General features: G+C 45.6%; 1 protein-coding gene and 1 long non-coding RNA gene across 2 annotated transcripts in view; one reads left to right on the top strand and one right to left on the bottom strand.

The window, feature by feature from the left end:
- Positions 1–16,068, bottom strand: part of LOC122443024 — a 32,191-nt gene extending 16,123 nt beyond the window's left edge. Inside the window, exons 1-2 of the long non-coding RNA XR_006269876.1 lie at positions 15,708–16,068; positions 9,451–9,533 (exon numbers count right to left, since the gene is read on the bottom strand). This is a non-coding gene — a long non-coding RNA (uncharacterized LOC122443024). The remainder of the gene's footprint in view (positions 1–9,450; positions 9,534–15,707) is intronic.
- Positions 16,069–16,225: 157 nt separating this feature from the next.
- Positions 16,226–23,907, top strand: part of SERINC5 (serine incorporator 5) — a 103,175-nt gene continuing 95,493 nt past the window's right edge. Inside the window, exon 1 of the mRNA XM_043470766.1 lies at positions 16,226–16,410. Coding sequence (XP_043326701.1) covers positions 16,384–16,410 — 27 coding nt within the window. The 5' untranslated portion in view covers positions 16,226–16,383. The remainder of the gene's footprint in view (positions 16,411–23,907) is intronic.

Genomic DNA, 23,907 nt, shown 5'->3' with positions numbered 1-23,907 from the left:
GAGTAGTCCCTTAGAGCTATCTGAGAGGCTGTGTCCCAGGCTTAAGTCCTCCACTTTGTCTGCCAAGTAAAACATAATTTTCAACTTTCAAGCTGTGCATTTTTTTTTTTTTCAGCCAGCAAGGTAAGATATTGTGTCCTCTTGGAGATTTCCATGGAGCAGGGCTTGAGGAAAGATGGTAACAGGCATTACCTATTGACCAGGGTCCAGGCTGATCACCCCCCTGCATCTGGTTGCAGTGGACATACAGGTGGGGTCAGCATAAATTTGGCATTCTTAGAGACATAAAAGCCAAAAGACTTTACATTTACTGGTATTTCTTTCTCCTAAGCCCTGAACGTCACACCTACTCTTAGGGTAGAAGCTAAAACATTCTACTCTGTCTACTCCTTTTCCAAAAGTCTCTGTGTTCCAGAGGAATTTAAAAGAAATAGCAGCAGGAAATCTAGTACTTCTAAAAGGGAAATCTCCCCAAGTTATCTCAGGATGAAAGTATGAAGTCATTACTGTTAACTTGTCAGGGGCTGGAAGGTAAATCTGGAGACTGACTATGTACAGCACAGGCACCTCAGAAATTGGTATCTAAGGGTTTCCTTGGGGAAGATTTCTTTTTAAATTAACTTACTTATCATGTTTTGGCTGTGGTGGGTCTTTGTTACTGCATGCGGGCGTTCTCTAGTTGTGGGACTACCACAACTGGAACCGGGGGCTACCGTTCATGGAGGTGCGCAGACTTCTCATTGCAGTGGCTTCTTCTGTTGTAGAGCAGAGGCTCTAGGTACGTGAGCTTCAGTAGTTTCAGCTCTTGGGCTCAGCAGTTGTGGTACACAGGTGTGCTCAGAGGCATATGGGATTGTCCCAGCCCAGGGAAAGAATCGGGGTCGCCTGCATTGCAAGACGGATTCTTAACCATCAGACCACCAGGAAGTCCCCTTGGGGGCGATTTCAGTCGAGACGTTTCTCTGCTACTTGGGCAGTCCTCTGCTTTCCTCCTCCTCTTGTCTCTACCTCCACACCTTTAAGTCTACAGCGTGGCCTTAACTCTGCATTTTTTTACTAATTGCCCTTACATTCCAGCAGAGAAACTAAATACAACAAACCACTGGTGCTTGTTCCCTTCCTCAGTTACTGTGACTCAAGCCATGTGCCCCATTTTGGATTTTATACTTCGAGGGGTGGGTCAGAAACGACTGTGCCTAAGGTTCCATTGATTTCTTCAAATGATGTAGTCCAGTTATGGACCGGGAGCCCCCTGCTTTTAAATAAAGTGAAGGAACAGGAGTGTTTAGTCTTGCCTTAAGTGCTGGAATCAGCATAGAAAAAAAAACACAGAAAAATATAAAAAATTGTTGATTCATGATGTCAGTTCAATAAATGCATCCTTTCTTCCCCCCCTTAAAGCACCTGTGGTTTTTTTTGTTGTTGTTGTTTGTTTGTTTTGTTTTTTAACTTTTCATTTGGGTTTCAGAGTTATTAACTTTCATTGTTGGGGCCAGTGTGAGGCAAGCAGGAGAGACTCCATCTTGAAGCCTGTCATCCGTCTTTAAGGCAGGATGTAAACTGGGCCTGAACCCTGCCCAAGAGTGAGGAAACCATTGCTAATGAAAACCAGGTCTCCTGGAGACTTCCCTCCCTACTGATGGCAAATGGAGACTGTAGCTGAGGCCAGGTTGCTCCTGTTAGATTAACCATGGAGACATCCCCCCTTGATGTATAATCATTGTTTTCCCCCTTCAGCCTTAATTGCTTGTCCTCCTATCACCTACTTGTTGTAAAACTCAATCACATACAACAAAGAGGTTGCTATCATGCAACCAGTCACCTAGCTGGGGCGGTGGGTGGGTGAAAAACTGGGCCTCTCAGAAACATCAGGGTCCTTGTTGGGAACTGATTCCCCTTGGACCTGCTGGCGTAAACAACTGTACTCCACTGTCCTGAGTGTCCTCCGAGGTGTGTTTTGCGACTCCAGATTCCACAACATTTCTGGTATGTTGGCTGGGAAGCCCCCAGAGATACAAGCCCGTTGAGCCTCCGCCTGCAGCTCGCGGGGATGAGAGCCTCTGGGAGGGGAAGGCGCCTCCCTCTCTGGATCACCTCTTGTTTTAGCGATTTGTCCTTCCAGGCGGACTTCACAACTGTTGTCGACAGAAGGGAAGCGTGCAGATAGGTCCCACTGTAACAGTGGAAGAAGGGGCCTGAGCAACCCCTTGGGGCTGGATGAGTGTTTGGCGGCTGTGTCCTCGTAGGCGTGGTAGGGAATTGTTTACTGAAATAAGTGGTACTCTGTTAACTAGGCCTGTACTGGTTGTTTGTCAACAAATATTTTGGTTTCCAAGGGACTGTCCCCTTTACCAAGACACCTCCCGTTCTCCTTAGGGACTCTGGGATCTCCCAAAGCATTGTTTGGGGTCGGACTGGGAACTGTGCCTTTGGACGCACATTTGCCTGCACCAACCAGTGATAAGACGGTCTTGGATTTAGCAAGGATCAGACTTGTGCAGAGAAGAGTATGTGGAAGCCTTAATTGATTGGATCTGGCTGGCTACCGAGAGAGGAGCACGAGAGGTAATACAGAAGGAAAGTAAGAGCAGGATGGGTAGTGGAGAATCCAAGCCGGTCGTTCTTGGATGCATGATTAAAAACTTCAGAAAGGGCTTTGGAGGAGACTATGGTGGAAAGCTAACCCAGAATAAGCTTAAAAGCTTTTGTGAGATATCCTTTGGGGTAGGATGGCCCTCAGAGGGAACCCTAAAATTGGACAAAGTTTGGGCTGTGTACTCTGTGGTAACCGGGTAGCCAGGCCACCCACTTCAGTTTCCGTACATTGACTCATGGCTACTAATTGCACAAAACCCACCCCTTCGGGCCCGGGTACGTTACCTTGACAAATGAGAAAGCAAGATTTTGCTGGCGCAGGCAGAACCCAGGTAAGAAAAGTCGAAAAAAAAAATGTATCAAGATCCAGAGGAAGAGGGGCTTCCACTTCCTCCCCCACACTGGGAACACATGCAGACTCCCAGAGCAGGAGGAGGAAGTGGGAAAAGAGAGATTTTCCTCCCCACCTCCCCGGTGCAGGTAGCTCCTTCCCCTCCTGCTGCACCATCGTTACGATGGGAGAAACTGTGCCAGCATTACACCCCCCTCCCGGTTCAGAGGAAGGGAAAAGGGAGAGCGAGTGTTCAGAGGCGGATGAGGTCTACAAAGAAGTCTCAAGAGAGAAAGGTTTTGCAGACGCCTCTTAGGGAAGTCCAGGCAGCACCGCAGGTGGGGTCAGTTCAGTTCAGTTCAGCCATTCAGTCGTGTCTGACTCTTTGCGACCCCATGGACTGCAGCATGCCAGGCCTCCCTGTCCATCACCAACTCCAAGAGTTTACTCAAATTCATGTCCATGGAGTCGGTGATGCCAGCAAACCATCTCATCCTCTGTCATCCCCTTTTCCTCCCGCCTTCTATCTTTCCCAGCATCAGGGTCTTTTCAAAGCAGTCAGTTCTTCACATAAGGTGGCTAAAGTATTGGAGTTTCAGCTTCAGCATCAGTCCTTCCAATGAACACCCAGGACTGATCTCCTTTAGGATGGACTGGTTGGATCTCCTTGCAGTCCAAGGGACTCTCAAGAGTCTCCTCCAACACCACAGTTCAAAAGCATCAACTCTTCAGCACTCAGTTTTCTCTATAGTCCAACTCTCACATCCATACATGACCACTGGAAAAACCACGGCCTTGACTAGACAGACCTTTGTTGGCAAAGTAATGTCTCTGCTTTTTAATATGCTGTCTAGGTTGGTCACAACTTTTCTTCCAAGGAGCAAGCATCTTTTAATTTCACGGCTGCAGTCATCATCTGCAGTGACTTTGGAGCCCCCCAAAATAAAGTCTGCCATTGTTTACACTGTTTCCATCTATTTGCCATGAAGTGATGGAACCAGATACCATGATCATAGTTTTCCGAATGTTGAGTTTTAAGGTGGGGTCAGATGGGCACATTCATCCTGGCCCCACTGCTCTTTACTACCAGCCATTCTCCGTATATAAGGAAAGGGGACTATTAACTGCAACTGACAAAGAGATAAAAAACAAAGAGGAAAATTTGCTGCTGTTGGAAGCACTGTGGGAACCCGCTGCAGTGGCAGTAATGCACCGTAGAGGCCGCCAGAGGGCGGACACATCTCAGGCGAAAAGGAACTGTCTGGCCGACCAAGCAGCAAAAAGCAGCCGCCCAGGACAATGTAGCAACCAAACTTCTGGTGATGCCTGTGGTGTCTAGCCTACTAACCGCCCAGGTGGCCCCAGTCTATGACGAGGATAAAACCACCTGGGCATGAACTGAGCAAGATTTCAGCTTGGTATTTTGTCATACCATGTCTGATAGCCGTTTGTGCAGATGCAAGCCTCGCATGTGTAACCTGTGCCAAGAATAAGGGAACGCTCCATTTAAACATCTAGAAGCGGACTTCACTGAGGTCAAGCCATGCCGAGGACACAAATATCTGCTGGTGATGGTATGTACTTTTACGGGATGGGTAGAAGCTTACCCCACCAAGACTGAAAAAGCAAAGAAGTGGCCCGATTCTTGCTGAGACACATTATTCCTAGGTTTGGGTTCCCTCTGAGTGTAGAGTCAGATAATGGGCCTGCGTTTGTGGCTGAATTACTCCAACTGGTCTGCAAAGCAGTAAATATTAAATGGAGACTACATGCAGCGCATAGGCCACAAAGGTCAGGAACAGTTGAGAGAATGAACCGGACCATCAGGGTGACTTTGGCAAAATGGCTGCAAGAAACTGCTGCCCCCTGGATGGACGGGCTGCCATTAGCGTTAATGAGGATCAGGATGACCCCCTGGTCCCACGGGTATTCCCCCTATGAGATAATGTTCGGGAGGCCTTCTCCACTTATTCAGGAAGTAAAGGGAAATTTATTACCAAGAGGAGGGATGAGGTGTCACTGCAACTGGAACAGTTGGGGGAGGTAATCCATGATATCATCCCTTATGTTCAAGAAAGGATTCCATTTTCCTTAGGTACTACTATATACCCATACTCACCAGGAGATTTAGCAAAGGATTGGAAACAGCAGACGGTAACCCCCACCTGGAGAGGGCCGTACACTATTGTACTAACCACTCCCACTGCAGTTAAAGTTGCAGGCATCAGTCCCTGGACTCACCACACTCGGCTCAAGACAGCAGCGGAGGGAAAGGGACACTGGACCGCCCACACTAATCCAGGAGAGCCCCTGAAGACCCGACTCATCTTCCATCGACGACCAAAGACCCAGGATGGAGCTGCTACAGATGACTCTGCTAGTCCTAATCGGCATGACAACCCTACTGGGACTGCAAACTCAGGATACAGTGTTCCTGTCCTGGGCCCACTTGTATGCAAACTTCCATAACACCTCTAACTGATGTGTTTGTGGGGCCATGCCTTTGTCAGTGATTGATGGACTTCCTTGGTGGGTGTCTCCCCTTCACAGAGGGGACTTCAGCCCCCTCTGTTCCTCTTTTGAGACAATAACGGGAAACATTTCTTTCTTTGGTAACTCACAACCTGTCACTTCTTTCTTGGTATAAGCTGGACTCTAATCAGATTGATCAAGGCCATGGGTGACTTTTAAAGTAAATGCAAGCTTTCCAGAAGTAGCAAAAGCCTACACTTTTTACTTAAAAAATTAAAAAAGATAAAAACTCTATGGCCAGTAAAAAGGGCCAATCCATCAGGTACTTTGAACAATTTTACCAGATATAGATAAATATATTTGAACGACTCCAGAAAAGGCCAACCTATTGTCCCTGCCTCTATCTGTTGGGAGCAAAGGGAACAAAAGATTGGATTTGGTGACTGTCCCATGGATCCAAAAGAATTAAAATATGTGGGATACTTGTCCTCTGAGCAATGTGAACAAACATAACAGGTCACTTATCGCCCAGATTTACCAGTTTGCTGGCCTGGTTCAGACTGGAAGTGCAACCCTGGGATCTGGTGGGTGGCCCCGAATGGCACCCAATGACTGTATGGATAGAACTTAGGGCCTTGGCTTCCAGTCGGTTGTGTTGGCCGCTACACTTTAGGACTTGCCTTTGCTCGTGGAAGTATTAAGCCATCCTTACAACAAGCCCCAGTAAATTTGCCTTATTTACATGCAGTGGGCAAGGTCTGTATTTCAATGGTATGATTACATAGCTGCCTTGTTTGTACCGTCTATAGAAACAACAGATATTATGATTAAAGTAGAAGCTCTAACTTCATGAAGCAGGCCCTCCTGGACAACACAAAGGCAATCCAAGTTTTAAATGAAGAACAAACACAAATGAGAATGAGAAAGACAGTGATTCAAAATTTGATGACTTTTGACATACTTGGGCTTCACTGGTGGCTCAGAGGTTAAAGTGTCTGCCTGCAATGTGGGAGACCTCGCTTCAATCCCTGGGTTGGGAAGATCCCCTGGAGAAGGAAATGGCAACCCACTCCAGTATTCCTGCCTGGAGAATTCCATGGACGGAGGAGCCTGGTGGGCTACAGTCCATGGGGTTGCAAAGAGTAGGACACGACTGAGCGACTTAACTTTCTAACTTTCACTTTCTTTGACATAGCCGGCCCAAGGAGGGACCTCTGCAATAACTAAAGTTAAATGTTGTGTATATATCTCTGATTTATCTGGCAATGTATCAGCTGCTCTAGACAAGATGAAAAACCAGGTAAAAGCTATGTCAAACGATAATCCTCCTTTTTGGACACTGGTATTTTCTTGGATCAAAGGTGATTGGTGGAAAAATCTTTTTGTAATTATTTTGTTAATCATTTGTATTTCTAATTTGGAGGCCTTGCATTCTCCAGTGTATACCTTGATGTGTAGCCTCCAGACTGACAGCCCAGCCGCAGTTACACAGTCCCCGTGTACAATGCCGACCCATGACTGGTGCCCATCGTTAAAGATAAGATGGGCATCAAGAGGGCGCAATGTTGGGACCAGTGTGAGGCAAGCAGGAGAGACTCCATCTTGAAGCCTGTCATCTGTCTTAAAGGCAGGATGTAAACTGGGCCTGAACCCCACCCAAGAGTGAGGAAACCATTGCTAGTGAAAACCAGGTCTCCTGGAGACTTCCCTCCCTACAGATGGCAAATGGAGATTGTAGTTGTCAGGCTGCCCCTGTTAGATTAACCGTGAAATATCCCCCCTTGATGTATAATCATTGTTCTCCCCCTTTAACCTTAACTGCTTGTTCTCCTAGCACCTACTTGTAAAACTCAGTCATACACAACAAAGAGGTTGCTAACCTGTAACCAGTCATGTGGTGCGGAGTATAAAACTGGGCCTCTCAGAAACATCAGGGTCCTTCTTGGGAACGGATTCCCCTTGGACCTGCTGGCGTAATAAACTGTACTCCACTGTCTTGAGTGTCCTCAGAGGTGTGTTTTGCGGCTCCGGATTCCACAACAATAATAAGATTGAATAGTGATTTTATAATGATTATTTGCCTGATTTACCCGAATATTTATTTCTAAGAGAAGAAACTGGAAACTTTCAAAAATCTACTCAAACCCTGCTACATATTTTAATTAGAAAGGCAAAGCCTCTCTATACTCTTCCACCGAATTTTCTTAATGTAACTCAAATCTGAGTATATATTACACATCTCGGTGATGGTGGGGTAGGGTGGGGAACATATACATTTTATATGTGAAGAATATACATACATATTTGTCAAATTAAAAAATCATCACAACCTAAAAGTTCAGAGTTATGTTTTACTAGGTGGGCATTTTTAGGACTTCAAGCCCGGAACACCAGCATCTCAAGGAATCCTGAGAGAACTGTTCTGAGGAGGTGAGGGGAGGGGCCAGCTTATACACAAGTTTTGAAACAAAGGGCCGGTAGCCTGAACATCAAAAGACTGTTGTTAATTAAAGGAAACCAGACATCTCAAGTTAAGGCATTTAGTGCTTTTCTGTATACAGGACGATGCCGAGAGTCTGGGCACAATGAAACCTTCCCTTTCATATGCATCTCACCTACCTGGGGCCAGTGTCTTGTGTTTTTTCACATCCAGAGCTCCCCTTAGGGAGTCCTATTGGCTGCTAGTTACCATGTATGTTTCTCCTCCCAGAGTGCCCACAGGGCTCAGGGACTCATCGCTAATGACTATGATATCCTTAGTTACTGAAAAGGCAGGAATACTCCGTTTCTCAGAGTTTTTCCACTGATATGAAGACTAGGCCCTTAGTCCAAGAGAACTTTAAAAATATTTATTTGTTCCCAGAAGGGTTGAGCAACGCTGAGAAATCTGTTGAACAATGCTCTACCCTCTTCATTAACTTGGAATTTGTTTTCCCTGGGGTGTTACACAGGGGTATTTTCCTTTGTATTATTTATACTCAAAGGGCTTATCAAGCAAATTAATAATGTGACATGGATTAAAGGTAAAAATCTTTAAAATACTGAGGCAAAACTTTTAAAGCACCCACTTGAGGCTTGAAAATAATCATTAGTTTTCTCTAGGCACAAAATAACAGGATGATTACAAAAGATTTCCTCCGTTTCCCAAAGCATCTACCCTAAAAATCTTGACCAGGTAACATATGGTTAGCTTATTTGTTGTCATTACCTGAATTTGGAAAAATAAAAGCACTTTTCTTTAAAAACTCCTCTAAATGGGAATTAGTGGAGAGATAAAAAAAAGACAATGATTTTAAGATGTTAAGGCACACAGGAGGAGAAACTGGGGGCTCCAGTGACCTCAGAAGCTGCAGCTTCAGTGGCCTGGAAGGACAGAAGCCCCACCAGAGGGTTCAGGAGAGTGAAGCACCAAACTTTGTTTTCTAGAAGTTTTTGACAAAAAAAAGAGGAATGGGTGGTACTGGGTTAAAATGAGGTTGCTTGTTGTTTAAGAAAAATCTGACTATGTTTGTAGCTTGAGAATGATTCAATAGAAAGGAAAGACTTAAAATGCTTGAAAGAGAGAAAACTGAGGAGACAGGAAGTAACAGAACTAAAGGTAGGATGAGGGTACAACAGAGTGATTAGAGTTGAAAAAGAAGCTGAATAATTTTTATTTTAAGTTGGGCAGGGCAAGGAAGGTCAATACAGGGTTAAGGAAAGTTGGTGGGTGGGGAGGTTGGAGTCCTAAGGCTGCTAATGTGCTCACCAAAGCAAGGGAATAAATCAAGAAAGAGGACTCCAGAAGGCCAGATGTCCAAGAAGAGAGTGGCAAGGTAAAGTGATTAAATTGTTAGGTAGTCAGTGTAGGGTTGAGAGCCTCGGTCTTTTTCTAACTTCAACTTACTCCCTCATATAGATGTTTCGCTCCGTTAGCCCAAAGCTCCAGTTTCTAGGCATTCAGAGGAATGCCTCGCAGGTCTGGAGGGTCATAAAACTTTCAGACCCAGGACAAGACAATCTTTAACTGCTGTCTAGTATATCAAGGAGAAGAACTGCAGATGAATCATTACCTTTTGAACATGCATCTGGTTCCCAAATAATGGTCTGGGGTCTTGAGACAGGGTTGAGGGATGGCGTCTCAATGTCTCGGAAACTGAGAAACCGCGAACCAAAAGAAAGCCATAAACATGACAACATTCAATTGAAACATTCAAACTGGTCAAAAATGACATATATTAAAGTCACAAGCCAACCAAAAATATACAGATCAATACTAGTAAAGATATAAGAACTGCTGTTATCTCCTCCTTTTTGGGCCTCTTCACCCCTCTCAGGGTCTATGCTGAGAAGTTTGTATCTCTATCCTTTAAAATAAACTTTGCCTGTGTGTTTGCGAGTTTGAAGAATTCATTCTTTGGCTCCATGAATAGAACTTGGTTTTCACATCTCAAGGGTAATGCCAGGAGGGCAACCGTCAGTAGCAGCCTGGAGGGATCCAGGTTGCAATAGTTTGGAGAGCTCTTAGGGAAAGAAAGGGCTCTTGGGGAAAATGGAATTGATAGATTACCTGATATTGTTGATTATCTGGGAGAAAAGAATTATGACAGATCAGATGGGCAAATGGAAAAAAGTCAAGATTGGGTACCAAGAAAAGCATGCAAGTCAAACATACCTTCAGACACCTAATACATGCTGGATGCTATTTAAGTACTTTAATATGTATACTTTTATTAATCCTCCTCATTTAAAGAGGAAGAAACTGAAGGACAGGGAGATGAAATCAGTTGCTTAAAACCACAGATCTAATAAGTGACAAAAGCAAAGGTCTAATCCCAAGGTCTGGCTCCAGAGTCTCTAACTGTAACCACTAGAATATACTGCCTCTCCAGGGAAGGGGAATGAGAATGAAAAACAGAAAGAGACAAGAAAGAAATGCTATTATTATACACTCTGTGGCTATGCAATGAGTAATTTTTACTACCCATAACTACATATTAATTTCCTATTAATTTATAAAATTATGTGAAATTAACTTCATTAATTATTTTATGAAAAATGTGATGTGATTATATTGACAAGATAGCAGATAGAAGTGCTCAATGGGCTAAGCTTTCAGCCCACATGCAACATAAAAGATAATACACAACAAATATAGTCAACAGGTCAGGAAATAAAAGCATAAAATATTATTTAAAAATATGGAGTTAGGACTTCTCTGGCAGCACAATGGTTAAGTAAGACTCTGCTTCCGCTGCAAAGGGCATGGGTTCAATCCTGGTGGGGAAACTGAGATTCCACATGCTGTGCAGTGTGGAAAAAAAAATAAAATAAATGTTTAAAAAATATGGAGGTAATAAGGAAAAATCGCTTGAATAATTGAAAGTGATTGCCTCTGGGGAGGGGACTGAAAGGAAGGATGTGACAGAGATGCTACTTCTTTTTATGTTTTATAATATATTCAACATTTAAAAAACATTGTATAGACATCCCCTGGCAGTTCAGTGGTTAGTGCTTCGCAGTCTCACTGCTGAGGGCCTGGGTTTGACCCCTTATGGGGAACTAAAACCCCACAAGCCAAGAGGTGTGGCAAAAAACACAAACAAACAAAAACCATTGTACATATTTTAATTTAATAGAAATGAAGGAGAATGCAATCACCATAAGGACTGAGGTGGGGACACTATAGCACTTGGGATTGTTTTTTGCCTGAGTCGCAAAATTTATAGTTTTGTCTAAATGAATACTTCCTTGTTTACCTGTAACTGAAATTAATTAAACTTTCACTATCAGATTGAGGTCCTTAGAGCTTTATAAGTGAAGATTGGAGACATTTCTTCTTTTATATTTAAATACCAATAGAATGCATTACTAGGTTTTCTTTACAAAGTTGAGAAAATTTTAGGGAATTAGAATAATTAATTTTGTTGGCTTTTAAGCCATTCTTGAACTGGAAATTAAAATTTGTAATGAAGTTTTCTAAAATCAAAAGTTAAAAAACAGCAAGTGCATGACTATTTTTTTCTTTAATAACATGTATATCAATATTGTTTTCAGTTCAGTGAGTGTTTTTACACTCAACATTGCCTTCTCCTTCCTAAAAGGGGGGAAAAAAAAAAAGCCTTCAAATTCCCAAGGAGAAAAAAGCAAATTATAAGCTTGTTATTTATAGTATGTCATATATATATGCGTGTATAATTAAACTGTATAAAAGGAGCTAATTTAGTTAATTTAGGAACATTTTTATGGGGGGAATATTTCACATGGTCTGCCAAGAGCTAGTCTTATTAAAACAAGCCTTTTATTGCTTATTCCTGAGAAAATCCACATCAAACGGGACAGACTGTAAAATTACCTACATGTTAGGAACACTGTACAACTCTCTTGAAAAGGCCTGCAGAGTACTTAAAATAAAATAAAGGTGCCACTGTTTTCTGTCATGTCTGCTGACATTACCTCTATTCTTTTTGACTGACAACAGATGCAAAGGATGTTACCAGCCAGACCATAAATAGTAACTGCAAAACCCTCAGAACCAGGAAAGGAGGTCAGACTTGGCATGAAGAAATAAAGAGTTGCCAGCCAGTCCATTTCTACAGAGATCAAGCCATTAGCCACTGTCCCCCACCAACAGTGCACCCAGAAGGGACTTCAGGATGGAGAAAGCCAAGAAGCATTCTGCATCTTACCCCAAAGATAGTTAAGATGCATCTCTAAGGTAAAACATCCTGGCCCCTATATAATTAAGAAGCATATCTACGAAAAAATTCCAAGAATCCCAGCTTCTTACATCTTCCCATTCATAGAAAAGTATTAAAATAATTACCTTGAGATTAGTAGTTATCTTTTTATGTTTGATCACATGTTTTTCCCCCAGCTAAAAATTTATTATTTATTTATTATTTACATTTATCCTGGCTTTCCCCTTATCTCTCTGAAGCCAATTTCTCAATTTGGTGTTATCTGACAGGGCATCTCCTGGGCTATGATTCATGGTAAGCTCCCTGAATACAACTGAATTCACTTTACATTGTGTATTTTTCTTTCAGTTGACAGTAGCCATATTCCTTTGAGATCTTCCAGCAGAGAGGAAGAATCAGCCTGCATAGATTATTTAACATTTTTAAACTGGTTTATTAATACCAGTCATGTCCAACTATTTGCAACCTCATGGACTGTAGCTGGACAGGCTCCTCTGTTTATGGGATTTCCCAAGGAAGACTATTGGAGTTGATTGCCGTTTCCTACTCCAGGGGATCTTCCCCACCCAGGGATTGTACCCTCGTCTCTTGCGTCTCCTGCATTGGCAGGTGGATTCTTTATCAATTTAATTTAATTTAATGCATGGTTAGTCCCCATTTTGCAGATGATAAAACTGAGGCTCTGAGGTCATCCAGCCAGTTTTTGGTGAAGCTGAAATTTACAACTTTATAACTCCAGAAGCTCAGACTTCCAGTATGTTTTTCAGGTACCTTGGGCACAGTCTACAAATTCTCTGGTCATTAAGTTGTGTTGTCTCTTTGCCAGCTGATGTTAATATCATCATAGAATCCTTCCAAGTTGACACAGATTTGAAAAAAAAAAAAAAGCTCAGGATTCAAGAGGCCTGGATCCTACTACCAGCTCTGCCTGTAACCCAGTGGTATGCTCGTTTCCCTAAAAGGTGAGACTTCATAGCCCCAGCAGGTTCAAACTGAAGTAGATTTCACACCTTCCCCTCCCCAGAAGCTGCCTGGCTCTTCCCAGGGGAACAGAAACTCCTGGTACCCAAGTAGTCTTCCAGGGTGAGAAGTGGGGCCAGAATGACCATCCCAAACAACAGTGAACCTAACTAGACAGTCTCAGTGAGATCCTTGGCTTCTGATGAGTCATAGACAGCCACCAAGCAGGTGGCTGCATCAGTCTGATACTGTTGAGGCTGTTTTTTGTTGTTGTTGGTTTAAAATATTATTTAAAAAAATTTAGGTGGAGTCATTTCTCATTACTTTCCATGGCTCTGAGTAGGGCCTGCTCCATTATTTCTCTTCCTCTAAATGCTGGCACCTGAGATTCTAGGAGATTCTGTTACTGACCACCACCCTTGGACCCTTTTAATCAACAGAAATTGATAAGGAGCCAGAGGAGAATTTCAGGCAAGAAACTCCAGCCCCAATCCGCTTCAACCCCAATAAAGGTTGAGAAACATCAAGAACCTCAGATATGCAGATGATACTGCTCTAATGGCAGAAAGCAAAGAGGAATAAAGAGCCTCTTGATGAGGGTGAAGGAGAAGAGTGAAAGAGCTGGCTTAAAACTAAATATTAAAAAAAACACTAAGTACATGGCTTCTGGCTCCATTACTTCATGGCAAATAACGGGGGAAAAGGTGGAAGTAGTGACATATTTCCTCTTCTTGGGCTCTAAAATCACTGTGGATGGTGACTGCAGCCATGGAATCAGAAGATGCTTGCTTCTTAGAAGAAAAGCTAAGACAAACCTAGATAGTGTGTTGAAAAGCAGAGACATTACTCTGGCCACCAAGGTCCGTATAATCTAGGCTATGGTCTTCCCAGTGGCCATGTATGGTTGGGAGAGCTGGACCATAAAGAAGGCAGAGCACCAAAGAATTGATGCCTTTGAACTGTGGTGCTGGAGAAGACTCCTGAAAGTCCCTTGGAGATCAAACCAGTTAATCTTAAGGGAAATCAACCCTGAATACTAATTGAAAGGACTGATGCTGAAGCTGAAGCTCCAGTATTTTGGTCATCTGATGCGAACAGCTGACTCACTGGAAAAGTCCCCAATGCTGGGAAAGTTTAAGGGTAGAAGGAGAAAATGGCGTGAGAGGATGAGACAGCTGGATGGCATCACCAATCCAATGGACATGAACTTGGGCAAACTTTGGGAGATAGTGAGGGACAGGGGTCCTGGCGTGCTGCAGTCCATGGGGTCGCAAAGAATCAGACGCGGCTGGGTGACTGAACAACAACAGTTGCGTCAGCAGGGAATAAAAGCAAGAAACGGGTACCCTTGCGAGCTCTTGGAGGGAAGCTGCATGGGTCCCTGACTGGGGTAACAGTAGGGATGGAGGAGTGGGTTTGGCAAAAGGGGTACCTTATTACGGGCTTCCCAGGTGGCACTAGTGGTAAAGAACCCGCCTGCCAATGCAGGGGATGTAAGAGATGTGGGTTCAATCCCTGGATTGGGAAGATCCTCTGGCAAAGGGCATGGAGACCCACTCCAGTGTTCTCGCCTGGAGAATCCCATGGACAGAGGAGTTTCGTGGGCTACAGTCCATAGGGGTGCACAGGGTTGGACAGGCCTGAAGCGACTGAGCACGCACACAGGTACCTTACTATGTCTGTCCACCCCTTTGGTGGGCTGTGTACAGGGATCATGCATAGTATCCTGCTTTAGCTCCTAGCACCTCAAAAACTTGTAGTCTGTGGCTTTTTTGTATCCTCTTGCTCAAGGTTATCTCAACTGTGCATGTTAGTTTTAGTCACTTCTAATTTCTTTGTCTCCTACTGCTCAAGAAGGTTGTACAGGTGAAGGCACTCTGGAAGCCTCTCTCAATTCTAGAAGAGTCTGTGCTGCTCATAATCCAAGCATTGGTTCCCATGGACTTTTCTCTTAGTTTCCATCTTCTCAAGTGCAGACAGACACTACTTTGCCAAAGGCGAAGGACGAATTCGTGTCATGCCCCAGGGGATCAGACACGTGCATTCCAGTCCCTGTATTGCTTTTTCAGCTTTACTGTTAAACTTTGGGCAAGTTATTTAAACTGTCTGAGCTTCAGTCGCCCCATTTTTAAAATATAGAGAATAATCCTTATTTTAAGGAATAAAAGGAATCTGGCGCAAAAAGTTTGCACTAACAGAAATTCCTCTTCTTGGGGAAGTGGCCATGAGGAGAGCAGATTTAGGTACAGAGAACTCTTTCTGCATGTAACAAATATCCGTGCTCATTGGCATCCGACTCTTTGTGACCCCATGGACTGCAGCCCGCCAGGCTGCTTTATTCATGGGATTTTTCCAGGCAAGAATACTGGAGTGGGTTGCCATTTCCTCCTCCAGGGGGTCTTCCTTCACCCAGGGACTGAACCGGTGCCCCCTGTGTCTCCTACATTGGCAGGTGGATTCATCACCTCTGAGCCACCTGGGAAGCCAGAGAGGAAGGAGGGATGCAAACTAAGTCCCTGGGCGAGGGTGCGCTCTCCTGTGGGTGGTGGAGAGACTGGAAAACACGGAAGCACACAAAGGGTTCTCCCTGGATTCCTTAAGGTGCCATGGTAACGTGCCAAGACAGCTAAGTGACCAGGGATTCGTAGCTTGGGCAGAGGGAATCTTACCAAAGTTTGAGAAATTTTCTTGGGAGATGAAGAAGATAAAGGGACTTCTGCAACAGGGATCCCGGGCATACACCAGTTCGGCGCGAGGCCGAGCACAGACTAGCACCCGGCCATCCCTACCGCGCCGGTTCAGTGCAGGGCACTCGGAATCGCTCACTAAAGGCTCCGAGCTTTATTGGAGTCAGCAACCAGCTCTTCCACCGGAGCCGCGGACTGGGGGCGCTGCTCCCTTCAGGGCCGGAGACCGAGAGTGGCCAGGCCGGCGCAGGAGCGCGCTAGTGCCGGGCCAGCCCGTCGGCGGTCGGACTTCACAGTCCAGCGCCGCACCGGGAAGTGATGACCACGGCCTGCTGCCTGACGCCAGCGGAAGTGCGAGCGCGGGCAGAGCCGGTTCGGAAGCGGTGCCCCGGGAAGGGGCGGGAACAGGGAGGGGCTGAGGGCGGTGGCGGCCTGATGGGGCGGGGCCTGGGGCTGCTGGGCGGGGCCTGCAGCGGAGGGGCGGGGCTTCGCGGCGGCTGTTTTCACCCAGGCCTAGGTCCCCCAAGCTCAGCTGGGGCTGCGCGGCGTGGAGGCGTGAGAGGTCCGCGGACGGACGCTTGAGGCCGGAGCTAGCCAGGAGTGCCGGAGGAAAGCTGCGAGCGGGCGAGCGCGCGGGTGGTGGTGGTCGGCCGCCGCTATGTCAGCACGGTGCTGTGCGGGCCAGGTGAGCAGAGGGAGACGGATCGGTGGAGACCTGGCCAGGAGCCCGAGGCACCGCGGGCTTCCCCGGGTGTGCGCCCCGGCTCCGCCGCCGAAAGTGGGGCGGCTGACCCCGCGCCGCCTGGGTGAGTGCCCCGGGCCGGAGCGCGGCGCTCAGCTGTCGGGGAAACCCTTTGCCTCGGCGGGCGGACCAGAGGCACACGGGGGGGGGCAGCTCGAGAGGCGACCCCGAGGTCTTCTCGTTGGGCGTTAGGTAGGAACTTGGCTTAGGGCGGGGCAGGCAGGGTTCGGGCGGAAGGTGCCAACTGTTTCTGGAGCGTGTCGCCTACTCCCTAGGGTACGAGTGTGTGGGGCCGAGCTCCGTAGGCCACCGGGCTCTGCCAGCCCCGTGAACCCAGGAGAAGACGTGGGTTTGGGCAACCACTCCTCTCCCATGCCCTGAACGAAACTCGGCTCGTTTGGCCCAGGCGGATTGCGCTTGACATCTCCCAAGGCTCCAGAGTTCTGGCTCTGTTCATTCGAGAACAGAGAAGCCTGCTTTCCAAACCGCAGGGCTCAGGTCTGGGCGCAGGGAAGAGTCAGCCCTGCTTGTTGAATTTCCCGACCAACCCTGGCTGGACACGAACGCGCCGCCAGGGTAGGAACCTTGAGCCTTCTCATCCCCCTTTCAGCTATGAACTTGCCCGAGCCTGTTTGTAACTCTCGCCTATTAAACTCCCGAGATCTTAAAACACCTGTGCTCCCTTGGGATCGGCTTCTTCTACCGGTTGGCAGTGCGTCAGGGCAGAATTGGTAGTAGGTTTCAACCTTTAACGCTGCTTTCATTCCTTCTTGCAGAGTTAGGAAGAAGTAGGTAAAGTCTGCCAGACGTTGCGCTCCCACCTTCCCAGGCTTGTTGATTATCAGCATTTCTTTACAGAGTTTTAATGGTTCGTTTTTTCCGGTGAGTCTAGCCCGGCTGTCGCTGCTTGCTGGTACAATCAGGCCAGCCCGTAAGCGATGCAGGGGTTAAGCTGTGGGTTTCTGTATACTGGTAGATAATCCGACCTCTTTCCATGGCCCTGTGAAGTTATCGCTTGGTTTTTGAGGTCTAATACTGTCCTTGGCACGCATTCAAGCTGGTCTTTTCAGAGATGAGGAAATTGAGGTTTTTAACTTGAGGTGGAATGACTTGCCCTCAGTCAGGCACAGAGACAAGAGAGGGTACTTAACGCCTCTCAGGGCTCTGCAGACCAAAGTGGACCTCAGAAGGCGGCGTTCAGAATATTCCAGATCTCGAGAAGGCTTTGCAAATCGTTCATTGTGGTTGTTTTGAGGGAGTTCCATTTTGACGTGACCCCTCATTATATAGTGATTAGGTTACCGGTATCGAGGCACCTGTCCTCCAGTCGCTTGAAAGCCCCTTGAGGCTTTCTGTGGCTCCCAGTGGGTAATTTAGAGCTCGGTAAATTATTGCCAGTACTCAAGTGGGTCTTGTAAAAGAATTATTGGTATGGTTGATATTTTGGCAGGGTTTTATGACTTGTTTCTAAAATCCCCCTCTCAGGACTTTGGAAAGAACCAAATCCTGGCTGTTCATCACAGGGTAGTTAACTTCTGCTTTCTTGGGACTACTTGAGGCTTCACTGTGGTGGGTCTCAATGCTGGGAGGCGGGTGATGATGATATTATTTCATATGAATGAAACTGTGAAGTTCACATTTAAAAAAAAACACACACAGCACTGTCAGAAAGTATCTAAGTCTAGAAATCCTTAAACTGTTTTAAGCACATGTGCATTATTTTTACTTACATCACTTCTGACATCAATGTACGGACTCCCCTCCCCCCCACTCCATACCAATCAGTTCCCCAACTCCCCGGATATTAACTGGATGTACAACAATACAGTTTAATTCTGACATTACCTGAATGTCAGATACCCCCCAGGCTAGGGGCCTAATCCCACAACACCACCCTCCTCCCTGTCTGGCTCCTCACACACTTCAGCTGCCAATATCAAATCTTCTGGGCCTCCCATCCCCAAGTAGAAGACCAAATAAATATTCCTGATTATATCACAATATCACAGCACCTACTATGTGTTAAGAGCTGGAGATAAGTCAGTGAGCCAGACAGACATCATCTCTGCCCTCAGTGACTGGTCCTGCTGGGGCAGGGACAGGGTGGCGTTATATAAACGTTGGAGCAATGAAACAATAATATACTGTAATCAGTAAACAATACTGATACTGTAACAGGTCCTGGTGGGCAAAGCAGCTTCTGTAGGGTTCTTGGGGAAGTCTGCTGAGACGATGCCCTTGGAATTGAGACTGATGGAGAGGCACCCATGTGAGGGTCTGGGTAGCGAGCCTTCCAGGGTGTTCGAGGAACAGTGAGGTGTTGAAAGAGTCCAGGAGGCTGGAGTGTCGTAGATGAGGTAAAGAGGCAGGTAGGGCCAGGTGGGGTCGGTCACCGATGGAGTTTGGGTTTTATTTCTCTTACAGGGAAAGGTTGTTGGGGGATTTTGAGCAGGTGAGAACTGGAGCTTGATTTACACTTAGAAGATGATTTTGGGCACCATGAAGAGTTGAGTGTGTCAGGGACTAGTGTGGAGGTGAGAGTAGTCAGGACCGTTCATTCAGTGATGCTTTTAAACCTCCTCCTCCTGGCTGTGAGCAGTGTTCTAGGCTTCTGCAGTGAGCCAGAATCCTTCCTGGTGGAACTTGAATCCTGGCAGTCTGCTGTTACTGTAGGCCAAGGAGAGAGTGCACTCCCTTAATTTAGGGCGTAGTAGTGCTGACCGTGGGATGGTGTTGGCTTCTGGGCATATTTCAGAGGTAGAGCTGGACTTTTGCATGGGTTAGAAGTGGGATGTGGAAATAAGAGATTCTGTTTGTGACCCGGGCAACTGAATAGATGATAGTGCCTCACTGAATTGAGGAAGAAGGATATTTGGCAAGGAAAACCCATTGTTTTCTTCTGTCTTTGCTACATTTGAAATGCCTATTAGAAGTTAAATAGAGATGGCCAGTCATCAGTTGGATTTTTAAGTTGGGAGAAGTTTGAGGTTGGAGATGGAAATTCAGGGGACCTTAACTGAAACAGTGTGTAACCCAGAAAATAGCCTTTGACTCAGGTCTGGGTTTGAATTGGGAAATTTGGACACTGAGGGCTGATGTAACTGTGTGTATTATTTACCCTCAGTTTACCTCAGCTGTTGAATGGGTATGATAATATCTCCCAGGATTATTGGGAGGATTACATGCAATAATGTCTCTAGTACAGGATTTGGTACAGAGTAAGGGATCCCACAGATCTTGGTGGCCACTACCCAGTTGCACCTGGACTGTTTCCAGGTCATTTTAGTTTTGCTTTGACTCTGATACACTTAGGTTTTGCTTGGGCTGTTGGCTTCTAGTGTGTTAGTTGCTCCGTCGTGTCTGACTCTGTGACTCCATGGGTGGTAGCCCGCCAGGCTCCTCTTCCATGGAATTCTCCAGGCAAGAATACTGGAGTGGGTAGCCATTCTCTTTTCCAGGGGACCATCTTGACCCAGGGATCAAACCCATGTCTCCTGTATTGTAGGCAGATTCTTTACCATCTGAGCCACCAGGGAAACCCCAGTGGATGCTAATGGAAGCAGAAATCACAGGAGGGTGGTCACTCTACACCTTTTTTCTGGGTACCCAGTCCTGTGCTAAGGCCTCTGGTCAGTGAACAAAGTGCATCCTTGCTGTCTTGGAACTTAAGGGGTACTTGGGGCTGGAAGTGTGAGGTAGGCTCACTACTGAAAAATGACAGGACGCCCTTTCAGAGATGAAATATGTAGTTGGAAAATCTAGATAACCGCTATCAGGGCAATTTGAGAGTAAGGCTTGGCAGGTTTTACTCCAGGCTAGTATAAGCATTAATGATAATAGTAACAATAGCGGAAGCTTATTTCATGTCCACAAGTGTGCTGTTTTTACTTACATTATATCACTCACACTTCACAGGAACCCTGTGGGGTCGAGGCACGTCCTTTTGCAGGTGAGGCAACTGAAGTGCAAGACATGGATTAGCTTGACTGATGTTTATGTGGTGTTGGAGCCAGGCCTTCAACACTGCTCCACCTGACTCGAGTCGGACCTTTTAACTGGGAGATTGCTATTCTTTATTATTCTAAATACAATATGAATAAATCATGAGGAACTGCTGCAGATTGTTGTTGCTCATAATGGCCCTAATAGCTCAGTTGATAAAGAGCTATCATGCTTCCCTGATAGCTCAGTTGATAAAAAATCCACCTGCAATGTGAGAGAGCCCAGTTCGATTCCTGGGTCAGGAAGATCTGCTGGAGAAGGGATAGGCTACCCACTCCAGTATTCTTGGGCTTCCGTTGTGGTTTAGCTGGTTTCTTTAATCTGCCTGCAGTGTGGGAGACCTGGGTTCGATCCCTGGGTTGGGAAGATGCCCTGGAGAAGGGAAAGGCTACCCACTCCAGTATTCTGGCCTGGAGAATTCTATGGATTGTATGGTCCATGGGGTCTCAAAGAGTCGGACACGACTGAGTGACTTTCACTTTCATAGTGACCCTAAGGCAGTGTTAAATACATTGTTATGTGGCTATCTTGGTAGCTATTGGCAGTTGTCAGGAGTTTGGCGAGGTTTAGCTTCTTCCTCACAGTGGTTATAAAGACAGTAAGTCTCAGACCACATTCTGCCACTGGTGCAGATAGTTATCGGCAGGCAGGCACAGAACAAGTACACAGCCTGACCTGTGGCTTCTCGAAGTTGCAGCTCTTTGTCCTTCTTGGTGAACCAACATGCAGCTTGCCTGTTCACCTGTGGCAGATGTGATAACCTTTTAGAAAGAAGAACTTGCCCAGGACTAGGACCTCTTGGATAGATCAAACCCATGGTGCCCCTCTCAGGCAGAAGACTCACTTTGTCCTTGTAACCAGTTCATGTAAGGGCAGGAATGCCAAAGTATTTCCAGCCAGATCATATTACTTGATTCCTGAGATTTTCCCCAACAAAGTCTGTTTCTAACGTCTGTTATGTTAATTGTCAAAAGTCAAGCAGGGACTCCCCATTGTCAAAGATAAATAAAGTTGGACATTAGTTAAAGCAATGACAACAGATTTTATTTGGCAATCACTCATTGATGCAGAGAGCTGAGCTGCATTCTGATTTACAGGTGCCTGGGAGTTTTAAAGGGAGGAGTGAGTGGGGGCCCAAGCAGAGTTAGGGAAGTGAGACATATTTGTTCATATGGGTGGGGGGATGAGGCCAGCAGGGTCTCCTAGCTAGCAAGTTAGATTCTGTTCTTGCACCGAGACTGGGAGATTAGGCCCTATCTTTCCAGAGGACTACATTTTAAAGGAAAGGAGGTTGAGTCCTTGAGAAAGACATTCCACATTTGTTAGGAAATGTGTCTGCCTCTTCCTGTCCGCAGGAGCAGAGGAAGGACTCAGAATTGTATAACGCTCTTAAGAAAGGGAAGTCAGGGCTTATCTTAACTGTATAAATTTCTTTTCTCAGCCCTGAACCTTTCTGCACAAGGACCCAGAAGGCAGCTGGGTCATCCCAGGCAGTGCAGCCTTAGGCGGCTAGAAGCCCTGTTAAAGTTTGCTCAAGGTCTTCATGCAGGGGTTTGGGCAGAGTTGCTGTGTGTTGAAAGTTCTTAAAGTTTTCACCGCTTCTCATCATTCCGCTGGTTAACAAAACCTGGGGTCATGGGAGTTAGAGGTAATGAAGTCCCCGCAGGAGGTTTTAGAGGGTGGCCTCTGATAAGTGTTAACTGGAATTGGTTGATCTTCCTTATCAGGGCATCTTTTCGTCTCTAGATTGTAGCTTAAAACAGATGAGCACACACACAATCAATCCAAGAAGACTTCTTTGAAGAGTAAATTACGTACCAGATAAAGGTACTGATTTCCCTGAGGTGTCTCTGCTTTTTCTCTGTAAAACCCAAATCTCTGCATTTAAGGCCAAGCTCAAAAAACCTTTTCCTCAGAAACGACCTTTCCCTTACTTTTCGAGTTCCCTCAGAACTTGCACCCAAAACCTGTCCATACCACCTAGAACATGGTCGTCTGATACACTGGAGTTGTTCCCTGGTTACTGCGTGGGTACACTTCCTCTCCCCTCCTAGACCGAGCGTGTACTGTAGACTAGCTGAACCCCCTGTTGTGTGTTTTTGGTCACACAACTCTCTTTCTCTACAGCTGTTTGTTTACAGTGATTGGAAATGTTAGGTCCACATTATATCACGTGTTGCTTCCACACTTGGAAGGGATCCAAGTGCAAAAGTTCATGCTTTTCACAACTGATGCTCTTTTGAACAGTGAGGGGTATTTATGAAATACATATCCTCACACAGAACTGTATTTGATATTTTGACTCAGATTTAACATATAATTTTACTTTGCAGAGTTGGGATTATATTGTAGGTACTATGTTTGATTCAACTCTTTGCTGAATTACGGGGTGACCAAGGCAGTTTTTTAAATGCACCAGCCACTCATTTGCAGCCACGCTTTTTATGCTTGTACCCAGAAAATAGTGTAGTAGTCCTCTACCTTCAACTATGGAAAATTTTCCAGAGGTATTAAGTAAATGTAAATATGTGAAAATCAGCCAATAGGCTTATGTATTAATAGGAGTGTGTATGTATGGGTGTTTCAATTCCCAAAAGACTAAAAATAATGAAGAAAATCCCAGTTTTGCCCTTTTTAGATACCATTGACAATATGGTACAACCATTTTCTTCCTCTTTTTTTTTTTTTTAAATAGTCTTTGTTGAATTTGTTGTCATATTGCTTCTGTTGTGTATGTTTTGGTTTTTTTGGCCACAGCGAGGCATGTGGGATGTTAGCTCCCTGACTAGGGATCGAACCTGCACCCCCTGCATTGGAAGGTGAAGTCTTAACCACTGGACCACCAGGAAGGCCCCCTGGTTCAGCTGTTTTTAACATCATCTTTAACTTTGGTCTTTTTCTTGTTTGGATCCCTGTTTTCTTGCTGTGTGAAGGACTCTGTTTTAGTTGCATTAAGTTTGAGTCCTGTGCTTATCACTAGTGTTGGCAGTTTTTTTCTATTCATTTCATAAAATGCAGTCCAGATGCAGTAAAAAGGCTATATAGTTGCTCTACCTTACTGAGAAAGGTGGTGATTTGACTGAAGTTAAACTGTTGCTAATACAGAAAGAGTGGTTTGGAGATGTCTCTGTGTAGTTAGCCAAGTTCAACTTGTTGGAAAGAAGTCTGTCACTGACCTTAAACAGTAAAGAGAGAGAAGATCACTGTTGTAGGTGGAAAGTCAACGTGAAAGTTGCTCATTCAGATTTGTTTTCTTGGGCAGCTTTAGAGCTGACCTGGCGAGCTGACAAATGGCTTAGGGGCTGAGGCAAGTCTGAGTGGGCTTACTTTGCTGGGATTGGGCCGATCTGTTGGGAGTAGAAGGCAGCCTCCGAATCATCTCTCTGCTAATGAGGTAAAAGGGAAAAACATCTTGCCCAGTGCTTGCTTCCCACCTCT

The sequence above is a fragment of the Cervus canadensis genome, chromosome 6, assembly GCF_019320065.1.
Source record: "Cervus canadensis isolate Bull #8, Minnesota chromosome 6, ASM1932006v1, whole genome shotgun sequence".
In the NCBI taxonomy this organism is placed as follows: Eukaryota; Metazoa; Chordata; class Mammalia; order Artiodactyla; family Cervidae; genus Cervus; species Cervus canadensis.
This window is presented reverse-complemented; position numbering and strand designations above follow the sequence as displayed.